At 50.8% G+C, this 20955-nt stretch overlaps 1 protein-coding gene across 1 annotated transcript in view; it reads left to right on the top strand.

Moving 5' to 3' along the window:
* The window catches only part of DNAH2 (dynein axonemal heavy chain 2), an 85475-nt gene that overhangs the window by 21681 nt on the left and 42839 nt on the right, over positions 1 to 20955 (top strand). The window contains exons 12-35 of the mRNA XM_065897238.1: positions 4135 to 4281; positions 5082 to 5238; positions 5489 to 5728; positions 6023 to 6211; positions 6408 to 6555; positions 7036 to 7228; positions 8733 to 8933; positions 9028 to 9184; positions 9548 to 9722; positions 10050 to 10213; positions 11836 to 11997; positions 12096 to 12199; positions 13243 to 13399; positions 13551 to 13633; positions 13724 to 13904; positions 14290 to 14428; positions 16786 to 17003; positions 17218 to 17319; positions 17650 to 17775; positions 18244 to 18354; positions 18664 to 18852; positions 19298 to 19401; positions 19502 to 19691; positions 20212 to 20392. Coding sequence (XP_065753310.1) covers positions 4135 to 4281; positions 5082 to 5238; positions 5489 to 5728; positions 6023 to 6211; positions 6408 to 6555; positions 7036 to 7228; positions 8733 to 8933; positions 9028 to 9184; positions 9548 to 9722; positions 10050 to 10213; positions 11836 to 11997; positions 12096 to 12199; positions 13243 to 13399; positions 13551 to 13633; positions 13724 to 13904; positions 14290 to 14428; positions 16786 to 17003; positions 17218 to 17319; positions 17650 to 17775; positions 18244 to 18354; positions 18664 to 18852; positions 19298 to 19401; positions 19502 to 19691; positions 20212 to 20392 — 3818 coding nt within the window. The remainder of the gene's footprint in view (positions 1 to 4134; positions 4282 to 5081; positions 5239 to 5488; positions 5729 to 6022; positions 6212 to 6407; positions 6556 to 7035; positions 7229 to 8732; positions 8934 to 9027; positions 9185 to 9547; positions 9723 to 10049; positions 10214 to 11835; positions 11998 to 12095; positions 12200 to 13242; positions 13400 to 13550; positions 13634 to 13723; positions 13905 to 14289; positions 14429 to 16785; positions 17004 to 17217; positions 17320 to 17649; positions 17776 to 18243; positions 18355 to 18663; positions 18853 to 19297; positions 19402 to 19501; positions 19692 to 20211; positions 20393 to 20955) is intronic.

Raw genomic sequence — 20955 nt, forward strand, 5'->3', positions numbered from 1 at the left:
TCCCTTCCCCAACCCTCCCCAGAGTTTAACTCCTATCTCTTGGTTTCTCTCCCCATTCTTCTAAATCTCTCTTATCCCGTAATATGTTTACTACCACTTCTTAATTTTAATTTCACATTTTATCTTCAAAAAAACTGATTGAAAACAGAAAAACCCCAGTAACCTACTCAACCAGTGATGTAGGTGCTCTGCCGCTAGGTGGCTGCGATGGCTCGGTGAAACCTTCCAAACTGTGAGCCACCAAGGGGCCTTTCCTGAGAACTGATGGGCTGTCAGATCATGTCCTCGTCTACAGCTTTAGAATCATGACATTTTCATATCACCACTGTTTTAAATTTAATTAATCCATTTATTAATTATTCAAAAATATATAGCGAGTGCCTTCCACATGCTAAGAGCTGAGATGGGCACAGGGAATGTGTCCAGTGGCGAAGTCCCTACCCTTTGAGGCTCTGTAAGTGGACAGTTCTACCCTGGAGCCATGCCTCCTTCCCATATAAGATGCTGAAGAGAGAAATAAAGAAGGAGCTATGTAAGGCAGCTGACTACAGAGATGACAAACCTTCTTTTTATTTATTTATTTAATTTATTTTTGGCTGCATCAGGTCTTAGTTGCGGCACGCAGGATCTTCGTTGAGGCATGCAGGGTCTTTTGTTGTGGCACGTGGGCTTCTCTCTAGTTGTGGTGTGTGGGTGTTTCTCTCCTCTAGTTGTGGCATGCAGGCTCCAGGGAGGAGCCTGAAGCCCGCGCGCCTAGAGCCCGTGCTCTGCAACAAGAGAAGCCACTGCAGTGAGAAGCCCGTGCACCACAACGAAGAGTAGCCCCCGCTAGCTGCAGCTAGAGGAAAGCCCGCGTGCAGCAATGAATACCCAAGGCAGCCAAAAATTTTTTTTAAATATGAAATAAAATTTTAAAAATATATATTTTTAAAAAAACGAATGAGTCAAGATTACCAGTTTCTTGTGTAACATCCCAGGGATAAGAGTGTATGTCTGTATAAGTATACTTTTTAACATGAATTGTAGCATACTGTCCTCACTGTTCTATACTTTCAAAGTGTTCTCAAAATGATTTATTTAATTTTTCCGTTATAAAATTCTTCATGCTTTTAGAAGATTTGCAGAATGCAGAAAAGTAGAAGGAAGAAAAAAATTCCCCCAAAGATAACCACTGTTAAAGATTTGGTATATTTTTTATCACGCCACCCTGCCCATTTCATATGGTTGCTTTTTTTTAATTTTTAAATTAAAAATTTTAAACTACAAAAGTAGTGCATGCTCACCGTGAAAGAAAAAAAAAAGAGATTGATGTAGAAGTATATAAAGGAAAAACTGAAAATCCAGCACACAGCCCCACTCCCTAGAGGTAACCATGATTACCATGTAATCAAAAATACACACTGCTCACATAAAACAGGATCCCATTATAAACAGTATTTTTGCAACTTGCTTTTTTTCTTTTAAGGTTAACAATATGTGTGGGAGATTTTCCATTCTGTATGTACAGTACTACATAATTATTTTCCACGGCTTATAGCATCCCACGATTTTGCTGTACTGTAATTTAATCCATCCACCCACTACTGATGGACTTAGAAGTTGTACCGTTTCCATAAGGTTCTTGAATATTCTGTGCTGGGGGCTTTCAGCCAGGCTTCCTGCATCTTGTTCCCTTCCCCCGCACAGTGGTGTGTCCACCTGATGTTTGAGCTTAGTGCCCACGTAGCAAGGATAAACTTAGGAGACCACTTTTCTGTCTGCCGTGATCATCTCTTGTCGAGGGACACATCGGATATTTATCTCAAACACCATTGCATAATCTTTACAGTAGAGCTTAACAAGACAACTTTGGGCCAAATATTTATGGCCTGGGTTTAGCCAAAACCCAAATAATGGCTAAAACATTTCTTCCAGAGAGAAGAGTTACCCCCATCCTTTGGCAGTTGTTGTCTAGAGAGATCTGTTTTAAGCTGCCTTACATTTTTTGTGGCTTTATGATAAACTACCTCAATCCAGTAAATAATGTATGGGGGAAAAAAAAAAGCCATGATCACGGGGAAGGATTTTGAAAAGTCTGGCTTGTTAAACCAGTAAAGACATCCAAGACAGTTTCAGCTTTTCCAAAACATATGAAGGCTCCAAGGAGGGGCAGATAACTTTATCAGGTTTACTTTTTTGTGTTCACGGTCTAGATAAGATCTTGAAATAAGCATGCTCTTCAAATGTCCTGATTGTCCCCGGAACTACCTGACTCTCCCTTAGTTCTGGGAGCCTTCCAGTCCCTAATAGCACCTATTTTATCTCACAAGGGTTTTGTTATCCCAGCTTATAGCCCAAATATTTGAACTCTGAAGTCCAAATTGGCTTTTACCACATTTTACAGCCAGACCAGCCTTACAGATAGTACTTAACACAAACATATTCCAGATGTCGTCTGTACCCTGGCAGAAAAGAGCTGTGTTATTGCTGTGTATGTAGCAGACTCCTCTGTGTAGTGGGACTTCTCCAGAGCAGGACAGGGGACATTGGCGTCTGTCCATGTTTTGCGTATGGGACTTCCTCTTCCTCCTTTTCTCCTGCTCTGACAGCACTTTCTCCATCCTGTCAGTTCATTCTGGGGTGTCAGCACCAAACCCAGCCAGCTTCCTTGTCCTATCTCTACTGCCTGACCACTTGTCTGAGGACAAATCAGAAAATATTTTACAAAAATTATTCCCCAGGCTGATTTTTTTGTTTTTGTTTTTTTGCGGTACGCGGGCCTCTCACTGTCGTGGCCTCTCCCGTGGCGGAGCACAGGCTCCGGACGCGCAGGCTCAGCGGCCATGGCTCACGGGCCCAGCCGCTCCGCGGCATGTTGGGATCTTCCCGGCCCGGGGCACGAACCCGTGTCCCCTGCATCGGCAGGCGGACTCTCAACCACTGCGCCACCAGGGAAGCCCTATATCTCTCTTTTGATTAAAAAATTTTCTGCTCTCATTTTTAACTTCTAAGGGCTCTCTTGGTGTCCCTTTTCTAGCATCTTGTTTCTGTTTCACAGATGCTCTTTTGTCTCTTATCTCTCTCTGAGGATGTTCGAGGTGGTTTTGTTTGTTTTTCTTTTGCAGGTAGGCCGTCTTCTTTCTGCACAACCTCTGTCCCCTCTCCTTCCCTTCTGGTTGCTTTCTTCTGTTTGTTTTGACTCCCACCTTTTGTGCTAGGAAAGACAGAGACCAGTGTTCTGTAACCCTTGGTTGTCTGTCCATATTTAAGGGACAGGGGCTGGAAAGCTGACCGGCAGCTCTGCTGAGCAGGAAAAGGGGGGCTTCTCAACTGGGAGCCTCACTGCAGGCTTGTCTGGGTGCGCTGTTTCCTGGCGACTCCAGAGGTCATCATCCGTGGGACTTTTCTATTTAGGCTGGTCCGAGGTCACAGAGAACCATCTTTCAAACTTTGCTCTGGAGGGTGTAGATCCAGCTGCCAGAGTGCTGGTTTCTGGGCAGGAAAGGGAGGCAGGGATCTTAACATTCAGTGGGTTCATGGTGACTCACCACCCCTGCTGCCAGTGTATTACTCTCTCCTTCAACTGGGCCCGGGGTTCCCCAGTCCAAAGACCCTCTGTTTGTCTCTGCACTGCCTCCTGAGACAAGAAGACTTCAGTCTTAGGCTGGGGTGAGGGAGGGCAACTTGCTTAACTACGTAGAGTAGGAGAGGGGACATGGGTAGAGCTGCTTCCTAAACTTTCAACTGCTCTTCCCGTTATATAGTCCCACCTTCACCCCTTTCCTGAGATACTTGGAGCCACCCGTACCCAGGCCTCTAAAGAGGCTTCCCAGCTGTCTCCAGCACCAGCTGAGGACTCCTCTTCTCCTTATCCATCTGCTTTTGCACATTCAGATGTTTTCAGTTGTTGTCTTCTTTTATTTGTGGGCTTATGCCTTAGACAAGCAAAACCCCCCTTTACTGTTATTTTGGTTATTTGGGGAGGGGAGCAAAAGTCAACGTGTCCAGTCCGCCTTCTTTACTCGGAGGTTCTGCTTCATTGCTTACCTTTAAGGGTCTCCATGCGCCCCAGCCCCGTACCTCTTGGTCGGGTGTTGGTTCTGGTTTACTCCCTTGGGCGGCCCTGCAGCTGCTCTGCCTCTCTTCCTCCCCAAGGTCCCTGTTGATCCTCTTTGTGGAGGTCGACTACTGGGAGCGGCTGCTTTTCGAGACGCCCCATTACGTGGTGAATGTGGCTGAGCGCGCCGAGGACCTGCGCATTCTTCGAGAAAACCTGCTGCTCCTCGCTCGGGACTACAACAGGTGGGGCCCTCGCTGCAGCCCTCCTGAATGCCACTACGTGCTCCCTCTTTGTCTTATCCGCCCCATGATGTTGTCCATTTCCTACAGTGTGCGTCCTTCACATTTTGTCCATCTCAAAAAAAAAAAAAGGTTCCCGTGCTCTCTCGTACGGCCCTACGATTATTCCTGTCCCTTTCAGTGTTGTCTTTTGGCTTTAGAGTAGAGAGCAAAAAACACCACGTCCCCTCCCACCCCACTGGGCACTTGGACCATATATACTGTCGGCCTGGGTGACTTCTCTAGGAAGGAAGTTGATGGCGTTAGGTTTATGGGTCCAGAACAACATAAGATTCGTTGAACCAAGCAAGGCCATGCTGGCACTCCTCTTAACACCCTTTGTACTCATCTCTGGAGTGAGGCTTAGCTCGGGGTTGGGTACCTTTCTCGGCCCAGTTCAAGTCCGAGGGGATGGGACCGGCAGTCTTGTTTGAGTGTCTAGAACTGCACGGTCCAGTGTGGCAGCCACTAGGTGCACGTGGCTATTTCTATTCAAGTTAATTAATCGAAATTAAATAAAACTTAAAATTCAGTTACTCATTTGCACAGGCCACGTTTCAAGGGCCCCGCAGCCGCACGTGGCTTGTGGCTACCGTACCAGGCAGCACGAATGGTAGACCATTTCTGTCATCGCAGGAAGTTTTATTGGAAAGCTCTAGCCTAGAATCATGAACTTTCAGTTCTCCACCAAGTGTCCTGGTGTGGAGGAGAGGTCGTCAGAGCGGATAGCTCCCTGTCAGCTACCGGTCTCCTCTTATGTGCAGGATTATTGCCATGCTGTCCCCAGATGAGCAGGCCCTGTTCAAAGAACGTATCCGGTTCCTGGATAAGAAGATCCACCCTGGGCTCAAGAAACTGCACTGGGCCTTGCAGGGGGCCAGTGCCATCTTCATCACAGAGTGCCGTGTACACGCCAGCAAGGTGGGCCGTGGTCATTAGACCCTAAAGGTCTGCAAGGCAGACTGAAAGGCTGGCATGTGGGTAATTAATACCTGAGTCATGGGTAGTGGTGGAGAGACCAGGGAGTCGTGTGAAAGAAACGAAGTGTGCTTAGGGAAGTTTTTTTTCTTAATGTCAGCAACTCTAGCTAGAGGACAGTGGGAGGATAGAATTAGGCCCAGAGGGTCTATTCCCAAGCTGAAACTCCCCCATGGCTGGGGTCTGACTCCAGGTGCAGACGATTGTGAATGAGTTCAAGGCGTCCACTCTGACCATTGGCTGGCGAGCCCAAGTGATGTCAGAGACACTGCTGGTACGCATTAGTGGCAAACGGGTGTACAGGGACCTGGAATTTGAGGAGGACCAAAGAGAGCATCGGGCGGCAGTACAGCAGAAATTGGTGAGCCTGCACCACGATGTGGTGGCCATCATGACCAACTCCTATGAAGTCTTCAAGAACGATGGCCCCGAGGTAGGGGGTCCTGTGGCCAGGGCTTTGTGGGTGGGCAGGTCCTCCGCTCCCCCAGTCCCATCAGACCCTTCTCTTGGTCTTTCCCCTCCCCCCCAACCCCCACGTGCTTCTCAAACATCCTGCTCTAGTCTTGGATTCGCCCAACCTTCGGCCTTTCAAACCTCCTTCCTTCAGGACTCGGCGTCCCGTCTTTCTGTTGAACCAGCTCGTTCCCTCCCTGTTGGCTGGTTCTCATTTCCCAGGACCTGCCTTGTCTTCCCTGAGGGGCTCTCTTCCCCCTGCCCTTCCCACCAGATTCAGCAGCAGTGGCTGCAGTACACGATTCGGCTGGACCGCATGATGGAGGATGCCCTGCGCCTGAACGTGAAGTGGTCACTGTTGGAACTGTCCAAGGCCATCAATGGGGATGGAAAGACCACCCCCAACCCACTCTTCCAAGTCCTTGTCATTTTGAAGAATGACATGCAGGGAGGTGTGGCACAGGTGGGAACCACTTTGCCCCCAACAGCCCGAAATCATCACACTTTATTTGCCAGTTTCCGTCAATCCTTAAACTTGGCTCTAGGCCCTGACTTTCTCCTACAGCCTCCAGGCCTGGTTCTGCGGTGTCCAGCCTTCCCAGTCCTGAGCTTGTGTCCTCCCGGGCCTGTGCTAAGCCGTCTCCACTGTGCTCCCACAGGTGGAGTTCTCACCCACTCTGCAGACCTTGGCAAGTGTGGTCAATGACATTGGCAACCACCTCTTCTCTACCATCTCTGTCTTCTGCCACCTCCCTGAAATTCTCATCAAGTACAAGTTTCTTCGTGAGCCCATCTACACAATCGTGGGTGAGTGGGCAGTGGGAGGGCCCCAGGTGCAGGGGTAGCAAAAGCTTAGGACCTGGCAGAGCCAGGAGAGACCAGGGCTGTTTCTAGACATACTGGGCCAGTCATCTCCATGACTGGTGGAAAACCCAGGTCAAAGGGCTGGAATGGGGAAGGGAGAAGGGCCACAGAGGGGGGTCAAAACTAGGTGACTGATGCTCAAGGGGTTTGGGGTTTGGGGTTGGGAGACCAGGAAGGACTTGTTTGGGACTGGGGCTGGGCTATAAGAGCCCTAGACACCAACAGGTGAGACATCTGAATCCTACAGAGTAGAGTCATTCTTTTACTTTCAGCCTCCTCCTTCATTTTCTAATGCTCGTGTTTGAGCTGTATTTCTTTGGGAAGGTGCTATTGGAGGGGAGGTTCTGGGGCAGTGGCCAGGGGCTGGGCTACAGCTTGGGCCCGGGTGGAAGTTAGTGACAAGCATTTTGCTGGGTCCTGAAGAGCGGGATGAGGACATCAAGAAGATCCAGGCCCAGATCAGCAGCGGCATGACCAACAACGCAGCCCTGCTACAGAACTACCTCAAGACCTGGGACATGTACCGGGAGATCTGGGAGATCAACAAGGACTCTTTCATTCGTCGATACCAGCGCCTCAACCCGCCGGTCTCTTCTTTTGACGCCGACATTGCTCGGTAAGGAGCAAAGGTGGCTATGAGGGTCTGTCTTGAAGAGGCGGAGCGCTGCAGGAGGAGGTCTGACCTGCAGGCTGGGGGAGGGGCAGAAAACTAGAGGACCAGCACCGGACCTAGGGCACTGGGCCTTTGTTTCTCAAGGGGATAGCGATCCGATAAGAGCTGGGCAAGGGTTTCCCTGGTGGCACAGTGGTTGAGGGTCCGCCTGCCGACGCAGGGGACACGGGTTAGTGCCCCGGTCCGGGAAGATCCGACATGCCGTGGAGCGGCTGGGCCCATGAGCCATGGCCGCTGAGCCTGCGCGTCTGGAGCCTGTGCTCCGCAACGGGAGAGGCCACAATAGTGAGAGGCCCGCGTACTGCAAAAAAAAAAAAAAAAAAAAAGAGCTGGGCAAGATTTAGGGAAAAAGCTGCTTTGGTGTGGAGTACCACAGGGTCCTGCTGGGAAAGGAGAGATGCTAGGGATCTGAAAGGTGAAAGACGTGAACACTTTCATTTTAAGAACACAGATGGGAGTTAAATGGAAGAGGATTCTTAAATTCTAATATGAACTCCCATCTCTTTGTCCTCTAGTCATTCATTCATTCATTCATTTGTTCAAAAAACACCATTGTTATGATGGGTTGTGAGGAATTAAAAACAAAGAAATGAACAAGTTTTTTCCTCCCAAGGACTCTAGTGCAGTAGGGAAGATAAGAATATTGCTGAAACAGCAGTGGCTGTGGCATCTTGAGGACAGTTGAAATCCCAGCTCCACCACTTACTAGTCATGTCACCTTCGGTCGGTTATTCACATTCTCTGGGCCTCAGTTTCCTGTGAAATAGGTGTTATACTACCGACCTCATAAGGTTGTGAGACTGTTAAGTATATGTGGAAGCACTGTGTGAACTCTGAAGCGCTAATGTGCTGACGTGCTCAGCGTTCTTATACAAGCTTCCATGGGATCAGCGCTGTGAGTCAGGTATGCAAGATGCGGGGCAGTTTGATGAGAGGAGAGAGAATTTTCAGCCGGGGGCATCAGGGGAAGGAGGACGTGGATGAAGGGAGTGACTCTGGGGCAGGGCTTTTCAGGATGGGTAGGACATCAGCAGGCAGAGATGGGCAGCGGGAGGGCATTCCAGGCAGAGACAACAGCACGAAGACGGGACCACGTGAGCATGTTCGCCAAATAGCGAGTATCCAGAAAGGAAGTCAGCAGAAGACCGAGGTTCAGAGCAGTTAAATAACCTGCCCGGCGGCACAGACCTAGTGAGCAGTACAGTGTGAACTCCGCCCAGATCTCTGAGCCTCTAAAGCCTTGAATGCCAACCGAGGAGTCTGAAAGCAGCGGTTGGGAAAATGACATGTTCACAGCCGTCTGCTGGGGGACGGGTTGAAGTGGGAGACACCTGGGAGCAGAAGAATGCTTTAGCGCTGCTGGCTGGGAGGAAAATGTCACCCAGGCAGGGCATCTGGCACGACTGCAAAGAAAAAGACGTCCTAGCGGGGATGTGGGCCTTTTCAGCTACACGGAGGTGGCTAATAACGTGCAGAAGGAGGAGACGGTCCTCAACATCCAGTTTGTGTTGCTGGACTGCTCGCACCTCAAGTTCTCGCTGGTGCAGCACTGCAGTGAGTGGCAGAACAAGTTCACGACCCTGCTCAAGGAGATGGCGGCCAGGCGCCTCCTGGAGCTGCACACCTACCTGCAGGAGAACGCGGAGAAGTACGGCGGGTGGACGTGGGCTCAGGCCGCGCAGGGGGTGGGTAGGCCCAACCTTCGCGCCCGCCCACCCATGCTCTCTTCGCCCACACTGCAGAATCAGCCACCCTCCCCAGACGCTGGAGGAACTGGGGGTCAGTTTGCACCTCATGGAGACCCTGCAGCTCGATATGCCCAACTTGGAGACCCAGATCCCTCCCATACACGAGCAATTCACCATCCTCGAGAAGTACGAGGTGCCAGTTCAGGACAGCGTAAGTTCCTAAGGCGCGCGGCCCACCCACCCGAGCCCGGCCCATTCCCGCCCCAGGTTGCCGGGGACGCTGACGCCCCACGTCGGAGACCCTCGGCTGTCAGGAAGCAGAGCAGAGAAGTGAGCGGGGGAGAAGGTCCAAGGCCCCAAAGCCTCTGAGAGCCAAAGCTAACTCGAATGATCTTTCAGGTCACCCTGGGGATCTCTTTCAGGCCCAGCAACTGCTTGATTTCTTTGGGCCTCACTGCATGTGGAACTTGGACACAGATGCCGGTCCAGAGGATCGGAAAAGAGTTCTTCGAAGTGTTGGTGGGACGGGCAGAGCTCCTGCTCGTGGGCCACCTCCACTCTGTGATGTCCCCAGGTGCTGGGGATGCTGGACAGTCTCAGCGGGCAGTGGGTCGCCTTCCAGCAAGCTGTGCTGGACAGTGAACAAATGCTGAAGAGGCACAAGGAGAAGTTCAAGACAGGCCTCATTCACTCAGCTGACGATTTCAAGAAGAAAACACACAACCTTCTGGAAGAATTTGAAGTCAAAGGTACCCGTCTCGCAACCTCTCCCCTGGCTTCCCCTTTGTCTTGACCCAGTCTTTCAAAGCCTAGGTCCCGGGGGAGGTGCAGACAAGGCTGAGCATGGGAAAGAGCCTGGCACGTCTGTCAGTGACACTCCTGTTGTCGCTGAGTCTTGGCTGGAAGGCAGCAGCCCAGCTCATAGCCTCTCCAGTTTTCTTACACTGACTTTTCACGTCCCACCCGTTTCTGACTCTCGAGCCACAGTTAGTACTTTCAACGCATTCTTTCAACGCATTCCCTCTCGTTTTCCTTCTCTTGTGGGAGGAGAGAAGCTCACCTTGGACTCTCCACAGGCCCCTTCGCCAGCAACGTGGGGCACCAGGCGGCCCTGGGGCAGATAGCCCACGTACGGGCTGTGCTGAATGCCATGCGGGAGGAAGAAAACAATCTCCACGCCAACCTGGGCATCTTCAAGATCGAGCAGCCAGCCTCCAAGGACCTGCAGAACCTGGAGAAGGTGGTGTGCCGAGCAAGGCCCTCGTGGTGACCAAGGGTAGGGGGCAGGAGGCAGGAGAGTGGGTCCCAACCGGCCTGGGAAAACAACCGGGGCCAGGAAGATGGGTACACGAGGAGCTTTTTTTTAAAAAGTGGGGGGAAAACTCAGGTAACAAAAGAACCATTTTAAAGTGAACGGTTCAGTGGCGTTTAGCACGTTCACAATGTTGTATAACCATCACCTCTAATTCTAAAACATTTTCATTACCCCCAAGAGAAGCCCTATACCCGTTAGCAGTAACCCCCCATTCCCTCTCCCCCCAGCCCCTGTCGACCACTAATCTCTTTTCTACTTACAGTTGACCCTTGAACAACAATGGGTTTGAATTGAGCAGGTCCGCTTATACGCAGATGTTTTTCAGTAGTGAATACTACAACACTACACAATCTGTGGTTGAATCCACGGGTGGGGAACCATGGATATGGATGAACTGCGGATGTGGAGGGCAGACTATAAGTTATACACAGGCTCTCTCGATTGCAAAGAGGGTTGGTGTCCCTAACGCCTCTGGTTTTTAATGGTCAACTGAACATGGGTTTTGCCTATTGTGGACATTGTGTGTAAAGGAAAGCATGCAATACGTGACTTTTTGTGTCTGGCTTCTTTCATTTAGTGTTTTCAAGGATCATCCGTGTCATAGCATGTGTCAGTGTCCCATTTCTTTCTATGGGTGAATAATATTCCGTTGTATGGATTTTGTTTATCCATTAACCTGTCGATGGACATTTGGGTTGTTTCCACCTTTTAGCTACCGTTAAGTGGTGCTGCTGTGACTGTGCGCGTACTTGTATTTGTTTGAGCTCCCGATCCCAGTTCTTGTGGGTATGTACGTAGGAGTGGAATTGCTGGATCATAGGATAACTCTATGTTTAACGTTTTGAGGAACCTCCAAGCTGTTTTCCACAGCAGCTGCAGCAGTTTACTCTCTCACTAGCAGCGTACGAGGGTCCCTACCTCTCCACATCCTTGCCGGCATGCCCCCCCCCCCCCGCCTTTACTTTTGGTTCTAGCCATCCTAGTGGGTATGAAGTATCTCACTGTGGTTTTGATTTGCATGTCCCTACTGACTAATGACGTTGAGGATCTTTTTCTTTTTGTTATATATTATTTATTTACTCATTTATTTTGGCTGCATTGGTTCTTCATTGCTGCACGCGGGCTTTCTCTAGTTGTGGTGGGTGGGGGCTACTCTTCGTTGCGGTGTGCGGGCTTCTCATTGCGGTGGCTTCTCTTGTTGCGGAGCACAGGCTCTATCTAGGTACACGGACTTCAGTAGTTGCAGCACGTGGGCTCAGTAGTTGTGGCGCACGGGCTCAGTTGCTCCGCGGCATGTGGGATCTTCCCGGACCGAGACACGAACCCGTGTCCCCTGCATCAGCAGGCGGACTCTCAACCACTGCCCTGAGGCTCTCTTAAGGCAAGAGAGTGGAGGAAAAAGAAATGTGAACTGAGGAGGCAGCTGTATGTTGCCAGGAGGGAAAAGCTTCTCAGAATGAGAGGAGGAGAGGCCCTGCGTGTTTGCCAGGGAGGAGGAGGGTGAGAGTCACATCACTCAATGCACCTGTCTGCTCTTGGCCACGAAGGAGTTGGACGTGCTGCAGCAAGTCTGGGAGATCACCCGAGACTGGGAGGAAAACTGGAACCAGTGGAAAACCGGCCGGTTCCTGACCCTGCAGACGGAGGCCATGGAGACCACGGCCCACGGGCTGTTTCGCCGCCTCACCAGACTGGCCAAAGAGTACAAGGTGCGTGGGGAGAGGGTGGGGGCTGCTGGCAGGCTGACTGAGGAAGGGCCATGTGGGAAAGATGGTCAGGTCTTCTGACACCTCTCGCTCTTGCTCAGGACCAAAACTGGGAGATTATTGAGACCACTCGCTCAAAAATAGAGCAGTTCAAGAGGACCATGCCTCTCATCTCGGACCTGCGAAACCCCGCCCTTCGAGAGCGGTGAGGCTGCCCCTCGGCTCCTGGGGGTCGCCCCCTGGCCTGGCCGTCACCTGGTTCTCCCGGTTGTCCCCTCCGTGGCGTTCCTAGCTCTCTCTGCCCCTCTGTTCACCAACAGACGCCTTGAAGAAGGGTTCCCAAGAGCCCACCGCTGTCCTCTGTCTGTCACATCGTCCTGGGTTCTCCAGCCTTCTTGGCTCTTTCCCTTCCATCGCCCCTCAATTTATGTTGTCTGTCAGAGCTAAGCTTTACGTCTTCTGTCCTACAGACACTTGCACGTTGTAGCCCAAAGCCTAATAACTTTTGTCCCTTAGGGGTTTTGCTTTTGTGCCTTGTTTAAGAGGACCCCGTCTACCCCAGTGTTGTAGACACACTCTCTCCATAGACACAGAAAGTGTAGACACACTTTCTTCTCATACTTTATAATTTTGCTTTTCAAGTTTACCTCTTTTAGTGCATCTGGAATTTATCACATGATAGAAGAGGGCTTTGAAACCATTGAGGCTAGAATAAACTATTTTATAAATGGTGTTTTAATAATTATCTATTCACTTAGGAGTAGGTAATTTTGCTTCTTTGGTATTGCCTCCAGCATAATGTTTTTGGCAGTGCTTCTCTAATAAGTATTATGCAATTAAGTATCCCCTAACCGCTTTATTTGCTTAAGTTATTTACCCTCTCTAAGCCTCAGTTTCTGCATGGGTAAATGGAATAACATGGATAGAGTGGTCCTCCTTTATAGAGTGGCCGTGAAAATGAAATGGTTCATGTAGAGCAGTTGGCCCAAGGCATCATCTATAGTGGACCTGCAACCCTCCGTCCTAACTCCCTCTCCAGAGAGTCAGCGCCTCAATCTCTGTGTTCCCCACAGTGCCTCAGATTGTATGTGAGAGGCTATTGAGTAAATATCTGTTGAATCGTGAATTAATAAATACACGGAATCATAATATCCCAGTGGGAGAGAGCCATCGGGGGGTGATGCTGATACTTTCCAGTAGGCTCTGGTGTTCCAGCGTCCTGATCTGGCCTTTTGTCCCTGGCTGCAGGCACTGGGATCAGGTCAGGGATGAGGTCCAACGGGAGTTTGATCAGGAATCTGAAAGCTTCACCTTGGAGCAGATCGTGGAGCTTGGGATGGATCAGCACGTGGAGAAAATTGGGGAGATCTCTGCCTCGGCAACCAGAGCGCTGGCTCTAGAGCTGGTACGACAGAGTCCTTTCCCATGGTCCCTCATTTCCTAAGCTTCCTGGAACAAAGGCTTCCAGCTTTTCATCCTCTGATGGCCCCTCCCCTCTCCTATTACCCTTGGGGACTAAATACCTGATTGATCTGTCCCCCAATTTTTTTCTGCAGGCATTACAAAACATCGCCAAGACCTGGGATGTGATTCAGCTAGACATAGTCCCCTACAAGGATAAGGGCCATCACCGGCTCAGGTAGACAGGGCTGTGTGACCTGGGCTGCAGAGTGGGGACCGAGACTTGGCAGATGGGGCTGGACTATGGTTTTGACACCTTCCACCACAGAGGTACAGAAGAAGTATTTCAGGCACTGGAAGATAACCAGGTGGCTCTGTCTACCATGAAGGCATCTCGTTTCGTCAAGGCCTTTGAGAAGGATGTAGACCACTGGGAACGCTGCCTCTCCCTCATTTTGGAAGTTATTGAGGTGGTGCTCACAGTGCAGCGTCAGTGGATGTACCTAGAGGTCAGGATTCACTGCCCGAGCTCTCCCTACCTGCTGTTTTGACTCCTTTATTTGTACAGGACCTAGATAGTTGCCCTGTTATTGGCCCCGTTTTCCCACCTCCAAAGCCATTCTTCATCTGGGACCTAGGCGTCTGACTCTTGGTTATTACCTCTCATCTTCAGCCCCCTCCTTGAAAAGCCTTTGTTCTTTTTCCATTTTTCTTCTCGGACCCACATACCTAGCCTCCCAATCCCAAGTTTCCTTCTAGAACTTGAGCATCTTGCCCTTTGGTTCTGATGCTCTTTATCTTCTCCTCAACCGTCATTCCTGGTCTGAGAGCAGGGAGCAGAGTGTGGAGAGTGTGTGAGAAACAGCCTCTCACGCCAGTTGTTTGGCCCTTCAGAATATCTTCCTAGGAGAGGACATCCGCAAGCAGCTGCCCAATGAAGCAGGCTTATTTGACCAGGTCAACGGCAACTGGAAAGACATAATGGACCGGATGAACAAGGACCCCAATGCTCTCCGGAGCACCCACTATCCAGGTCTGAGCCCTGACGTAACCTCAGCTGGTGCTATACGTATGTGAAGTCATGGCCACATTCTTCATTTACTGAAAGGTTGACCATTGCACCTGGCTGTCCTACCGTCACCACCACCTCTTCTAAGCATTAAATAGTAGTTCCGTAAATTAAACTCAACACATATTTGAGCAGAGTACAGTATAGTGGTTAAGAGGATGGGATATGGAATCAGACAGACCTGAGTTCACACTCTGACTCATGCCTTACCGATTGTGTGCTCTCAGGCAGCTTGCTTCCTCCGTACTGCAGTTTCCTCACCTGTAGTGTGTGGGGGGTTAACGATAGCTATTTCTCAGGGTCTTTGTGAGGATAATAGAGGAGTATGTAGCACTCAGTACAGTGTCTGGCGTAAAGTTAGTGCTCAATCATTAGTACTGTGCCTCAAGAAACACTGATCGAGGAATCACTCTTCTTCTCTAGTTGGTTCATTCGATGAGATGATGCAGGTAAATGAGATAATGCAAATAAAGCACTTGTCACATTAAACGGCACAGAGAAAACCTTTGGTTACTATGAGCTATTGTTATTACCGTGACTTTAATTGGTTTATCAGATTAGCTAGTCTTTAATGTAGACATTTTGGTAGGCATGGGGATTGGGTAAGGGGATGGGGGAGAGATGTACACATAGTGAGGTCTGGTTGATTGTGCTCGATTGGGGTGAAGAATCAGGAAGTCACGTTTGGCGACGGGTACCTACAGTGCATGTCCTGAGAAGAGTTTTGGCATGGGGTACGGAGGACCTCTTTGTTTTGCCAAGGGCCAATCTAACAATTCTTCATTTTCCCAAGAACCTTAAGTATACACATCAAAAAAAATTATTATTCAATTACTCGGGTAAAATATAAGTATTAAGATGTGCAAAATTGAGTGACAACATGAATTTTTTAGAAATAATATTTGAGATAATTGACATAAGTACATTTTAGAACAATTTATAAGCAGAGCCATCTCTTCGTTGAACCCACAGAACAAAGCTGTGGGGTCCACTGCTACCGGGTCTCCCTGTGGTCTCCAGGGGCTACTCGGGTGGTCGCTCAAAGTTCTAACAGCCTGTAGGCTTTGTACTTGAAGGCCTGAGGGTCACCTCAGTGGTCAGACTCTGTGACATCCATGCTTTCTTCAGAAAGCTAGAAACTTGGAAGACCAGGAGATCAGCTAATCAAAATCTAGTGCTGGGAGAAAACTAACATTATCAAGAACCTACAAATGGGAACACATTTTATCTTATGTCTCGGATTTTTCTTTGAGGTGGATCTCATTGCCATTTTACAAAGAGGTAAAAGCTCCCTGAGGTTAACCGACAATGCTAATTAAGTGAAAGAGCCGCAGTTTGGATGGCCACCGTCTGCCTCCCAATCTAGTGCTCTTTTTGTTTGTTTGTTTGGCCACGCCGCACAGCTTGTGGGATCTTAGTTCCCCAGCCAGGGGTCGGAACCGCACCCCCTGCAGTGGAAGCTCGTAGTCCCAACCACTGGACCGCCAGGGAATTCTCTCTAGTGCTCTTTTTGCTCTGTCACGAGGGACACTGGCAACCCCAGTGACTGCAGACCCCTTTCATTGTGTGCGTGTGACATGTATTTAAATCTAATGGGTTTTTTTTCAATTTATTTATTTTTGGCTGCATTGGGTCTTCGTTGCTGCACACGAGCTTTCTCTAGTTGTGGTGAACGGGGGCTACTCTTTGTTGCAGTGTGTGGGCTTCTCATTGCGGTGGCTTCTCTTACTGTGGAGCACCAGCTCTAGGGGGCGCGAGCTTCAGTAGCTGTGGCACGTGGGCTCAGTAGTTGTGGCTCACGGGCTCTAGAGTGCAGGCTCAGCAGTCGTGGCGCACGGGCTTAGCTGCTCCACGGCATGTGGGATCTTCCTGGACCAGGGCTCAAACCCTTGTGCCCTGCATTGGCAGGTGGATTCCTAACCACTGCACCAGCAGGGAAGTCCCAAATCTGATGTTTTAACTTGTTGAATTGTTTATGTGCAGAACAAGCTCTAATTTTCAGAAGCTCTTGGGATGATCGGCAGAGCCCCACTTCTTTGGTGGGAAAGGACTGATGGGAGATGTAGTTATATTAATGGAATTGTATAATTAATACGTAATGTATAATGCGTACAATAGTGTATAATGAATACTTAATAATGAATTAATGAAGAGGATGGGAAAAGAGTGACTGGGGACACTGCATCTGCTTCCAAAAACCATATGGCAGTCTGTGCCCCAACGCTCAAGAGCTGGCAAAGTAGATATAGTTGGAGGCTCCAGATCTACTCAGGGCAATGGTACAAGGGCCACCAAATATCATTCATTGTTCTCTTCTCCAGGCCTCCTGGACACATTGATAGAAATGAACACAATCCTGGAAGACATCCAGAAGTCTCTGGATATGTATTTAGAGACCAAGCGCCATATTTTCCCCCGCTTCTACTTCTTGTCCAACGATGACCTCTTGGAGATTCTGGGCCAGTCCCGCAACCCAGAGGCTGTGCAGCCACACCTCAAAAAATGCTTTGACAACATCAAATTGCTGAGAATGCAGAAGGTCAGTAGAGGTGGCCATGATGCAAAGGAGGGCAGGGGAGGGATGGTGACGTCAAGGTGTTCAAGGCCTCGGAGGGGACCGTGCCCTCCCAGCAGGAGGGGGATATAATGATTCTGGGTATCTGGGACAGAACTTTCTAGAATTGGTAATACAGAGGGGAGGGGGGGGAGCAGAAATTACCCTCCAAGGGCTCAAGAGCTTCCTGTTCCTGCAGGTCGGGGGACCCAGCAGCAAATGGGAAGCGGTGGGAATGTTCTCGGGCGACGGCGAGTATGTCGATTTCCTTCACTCGGTACTTCTAGAAGGACCTGTGGAGGTGAGCTGCAATGAGGGCCTGAGAAGCAAGCTGACTCTTCTAAGTTTGCTTGGCTCTGTGAGGAGAGGGCATCTCTGTGAAGGGATATTAGTCACTTTTTGCCCTCCCACCTGCCATTCCTAAAACCCTTAACCTCTACCCTGCACCCGAACGTCGGACAGTCTGCCCCCTAGTCTCCATTTCCCTCGGGGACGCAGGCCGGCCGCTTCCCAGCTCCTGCTCTTCTCTTGGGCCCCAAAGCCCCGGAGTCCTGCTTCCCAAGCACCTTCACTCTGGGGACTCCTGACTCTGGCCCTGAGGGCGAGCCACCCTGTTCCTACCTCCCCCCAGTCCTGGCTTGGTGATGTGGAGCGGACCATGAGGGTGACCCTCCGGGACCTTCTCCGGAACTGCCGCCTGGCCCTCAAGAAGTTTCTTAACAAGAGGGACAAGTGGGTGAAGGAGTGGGCTGGCCAGGTGAGCTGGGGTCAATGGAAATGAGGGAACAAGGAGGACCGAGCCGAAAGGAAGCAGCCAGTGTAAAGACAGGATCTTCTTCTTCTTTTTTTCTTTTAAATATTTATTTGGCTGCATCGGGTCTTAGTTGCAGCATGTGGGATCTAGTTCCCTGACCAGGGATCAAACCCAGGCCCCCTGCACTGGGAGCGCGGAGTCTTAACCACTGGACCACCAGGGAGGTCCCTAAGGACAGAATCTTGCGTCGCACAAAAGGCAGGTTTCCTGCCCCCTGTTGTGGGCTGTGGCCCCAGAAGCCTGCACCGTGGACCCTCAGCTCCTGACTCGGGCACGTGCCCATCCTTCAGAGCAGTTTAGGCGTAGTGAGAGGAGTAGCAGCTGGTCCCGGAAGAAGCTGGGTTTTGGGAGCCAGGCTGTGTGTGTGGCCAGGGACAGGGCTTTGGAATAGAGCCTCTACACGTGCCCCAGGTGGTGATCACTGCCAGTCAGATCCAGTGGACGGCTGATGTCACCACATGCCTGCTGACAGCTAAGGAGCGGGGAGACAAGAAAATCCTCAAGGTCATGAAGAAGAAGCAGGTGGGGAGCCCTGCCAGGACGGGAGAGGCCTGGAGTTAGAGCTGGAGGAAGGGGGCAATACATTGGGTCAGAATTAGCGATGAGCTGGTGGGAAAGGGTCCGAACGAGGGTGCGTTATGGGAGGCGTCCAGCAAGAAGAGGTTGGGTGGGTCAGAAGTACGTCTCCCTGTGGTGATGTTGGGGGTCAGGAGCTGCAGTGGGGGTGGGGTCAGCATTGCGGTTGGATGCGGAATGATGCTGGGACGAGGCGTGATTAGGGTTTGGTGGCATTGCTCGGGCCACCTTCTTCTCTGGCACCTCACTCCACAGGTGTCAATACTGAATAAGTACTCGGAAGCCATCAGGGGGAACCTGACCAAGATTATGCGCCTTAAAATTGTGGCTCTGGTGACGATAGAAGTCCACGCCCGGGACGTGTTGGAGAAGCTTTATAAGAGTGGCCTCATGGACGTCAGCTCCTTCGACTGGCTCAGCCAACTGCGCTTCTACTGGGAGAAGGTGCCGAAGGGCCAGCTTCCCACTCCCCTACCCTAAACCCGATCCTAATGCCTTAACTAAATTCATGTTCTCTAAATACAGTAATATCCCAACCCAACCCTTAGTCCTATCACAGCACCCTAATCCAGCTGGTAACTCTCTCTCGAATCTGCCAAGTAAGGAGTGGCAAGTGGCACTTTTCCAGGGAGTGCCCACTCTGGGTGTCACTTGATCGGGACTCAGAAAGACTCCAAGCAGCTGCTGCAATAGTTTGGGCTGGACACGTGCAGCGTGACCCCCAGTTTCCATCTTGGCCGTAAGCCCGTCCCTCCTTCTAACTCTAAACGGAGCCCCCAGTCTTCTCCCTGCAACTCCCCTGCCGCTTCCAGTCCTCCTGTCAGCCATCGCTGCAGCTCTGTGTCTTCCTCCAAGCCCGCCCCTCTCTTACCCTGCCCTGTTTCCCTAGGATCTCGACGACTGTATGATCCGCCAGACCAACACACAGTTCCAGTATGGTTATGAGTACTTGGGTAACTCTGGCCGGCTTGTCATCACCCCGCTGACAGACAGGTCGGCCGTGGGGAGGCAAACAAGGGGCTTGGGGTGGGGGCAGCGAATGCCGAGCCAAGGCTTCCAGGAGTCCGGCTTGAGTCCTGTCCTGCATCCCCAGGTGTTACATGACACTGACCACGGCCCTGCACCTGCATCGAGGTGGATCCCCCAAAGGCCCCGCAGGCACAGGGAAGACCGAGACCGTCAAGGACCTGGGCAAGGCCCTCGGCATATATGTCATCGTGGTCAACTGCTCTGAGGGTCTGGACTATAAGTCCATGGGCCGGATGTACTCAGGCCTGGCCCAGGTTAGCATCCTGCCAGCCTGGCCAGGAGGCCCCTTCGATATCTTTTAGTTCTAGAAAATCAGCTGAAACCCAGATCTGTTTCAGTGCTTTGTAGCTGACGACACTGTATCGCCTCAGTTAGTTCTCACAACTGGGGAAATCCCTGCGCCTCCCTGAGCTTCACTTTGCTTATTTGCAAAATCACAAGATTATGTAAGGATTCAATAACGTATGCACACTGGAGTCGCTCAACACCCACAAGTTCCCTACCCTGGTCACTTTCCCACCCACACCTCTCAGGCATTCCCCTAGATCCTTCCTGTCTGATGGAAAGTTCTGGCCAGAAACCACAACAGTGCTACGGGGCCCCCTCCACCACACACACACACACACACACGCACACACACACACACACACATTCATTTTAGAGGCTGCTGCTCCTATCCAAACATTTCAGGGAGAATATGTTAGTCACAATTTTTAGTTTCTCCCAGTCTGGGGGTACTTTTCTTGCTCCCAGCAACTCCCCCCCCACCCACAGATGGGCGCCTGGGGCTGCTTTGATGAGTTTAACCGCATCAATGTGGAAGTGCTATCCGTGGTGGCCCAGCAGATCCTGTCCATCCTCTCAGCCCTGGCTGCCGGCCTCACCCGCTTCTATTTTGAGGGCTTTGAAATAAATCTGGTGTGGTCCTGTGGGATCTTCATCACCATGAACCCTGGTAAGGGCCTGGGAGTGGATGGGGCTCCTGGGGGGAGAACTGAGTGTTCAGGGCAAATAACTGTGCATCCCCCCACCCCCTGCCAGTGTTTTTAGCCAAGTGAAACGTGGCTAAAGACCATAAAGTGTGAGAGAAGGAGAAACATACACATTTCTGGGAGAAGGGGTGGCAATCTTACTGTTCTCCCTAAAGGGATTAATAACAGCTTGCAGGCATATATGTAGCCCTAGTCTTTTTTTTTTTTTTTTTTTTGTGGTACGCGGGCCTCTCACTGTTGTGGCCTCTCCCGCTGCGGAGCACAGGCTCCGGACGCGCAGGCTCAGCGGCCATGGCTCACGGGCCCAGCCGCTCCGCGGCACGTGGGATCTTCCCGGACCGGGGCACGAACCCGCGTCCCCTGCATCGGCAGGAGGACTCTCAACCACTGCGCCACCGGGGAAGCCCCCTGGTCTTTTGAAGTGCTTAGCCATCTTCTTTTGTTGGACTAGCTCCCAGAGTTCTGGTGTGTCTGCCATCCCTTTTGCCGAATGGGAGAATCTCCCCCCAAGTGCAGGGCCTAGGGT

Source organism: Phocoena phocoena, chromosome 19 (assembly GCF_963924675.1).
Source record: "Phocoena phocoena chromosome 19, mPhoPho1.1, whole genome shotgun sequence".
Lineage (NCBI taxonomy): Eukaryota > Metazoa > Chordata > Mammalia > Artiodactyla > Phocoenidae > Phocoena > Phocoena phocoena.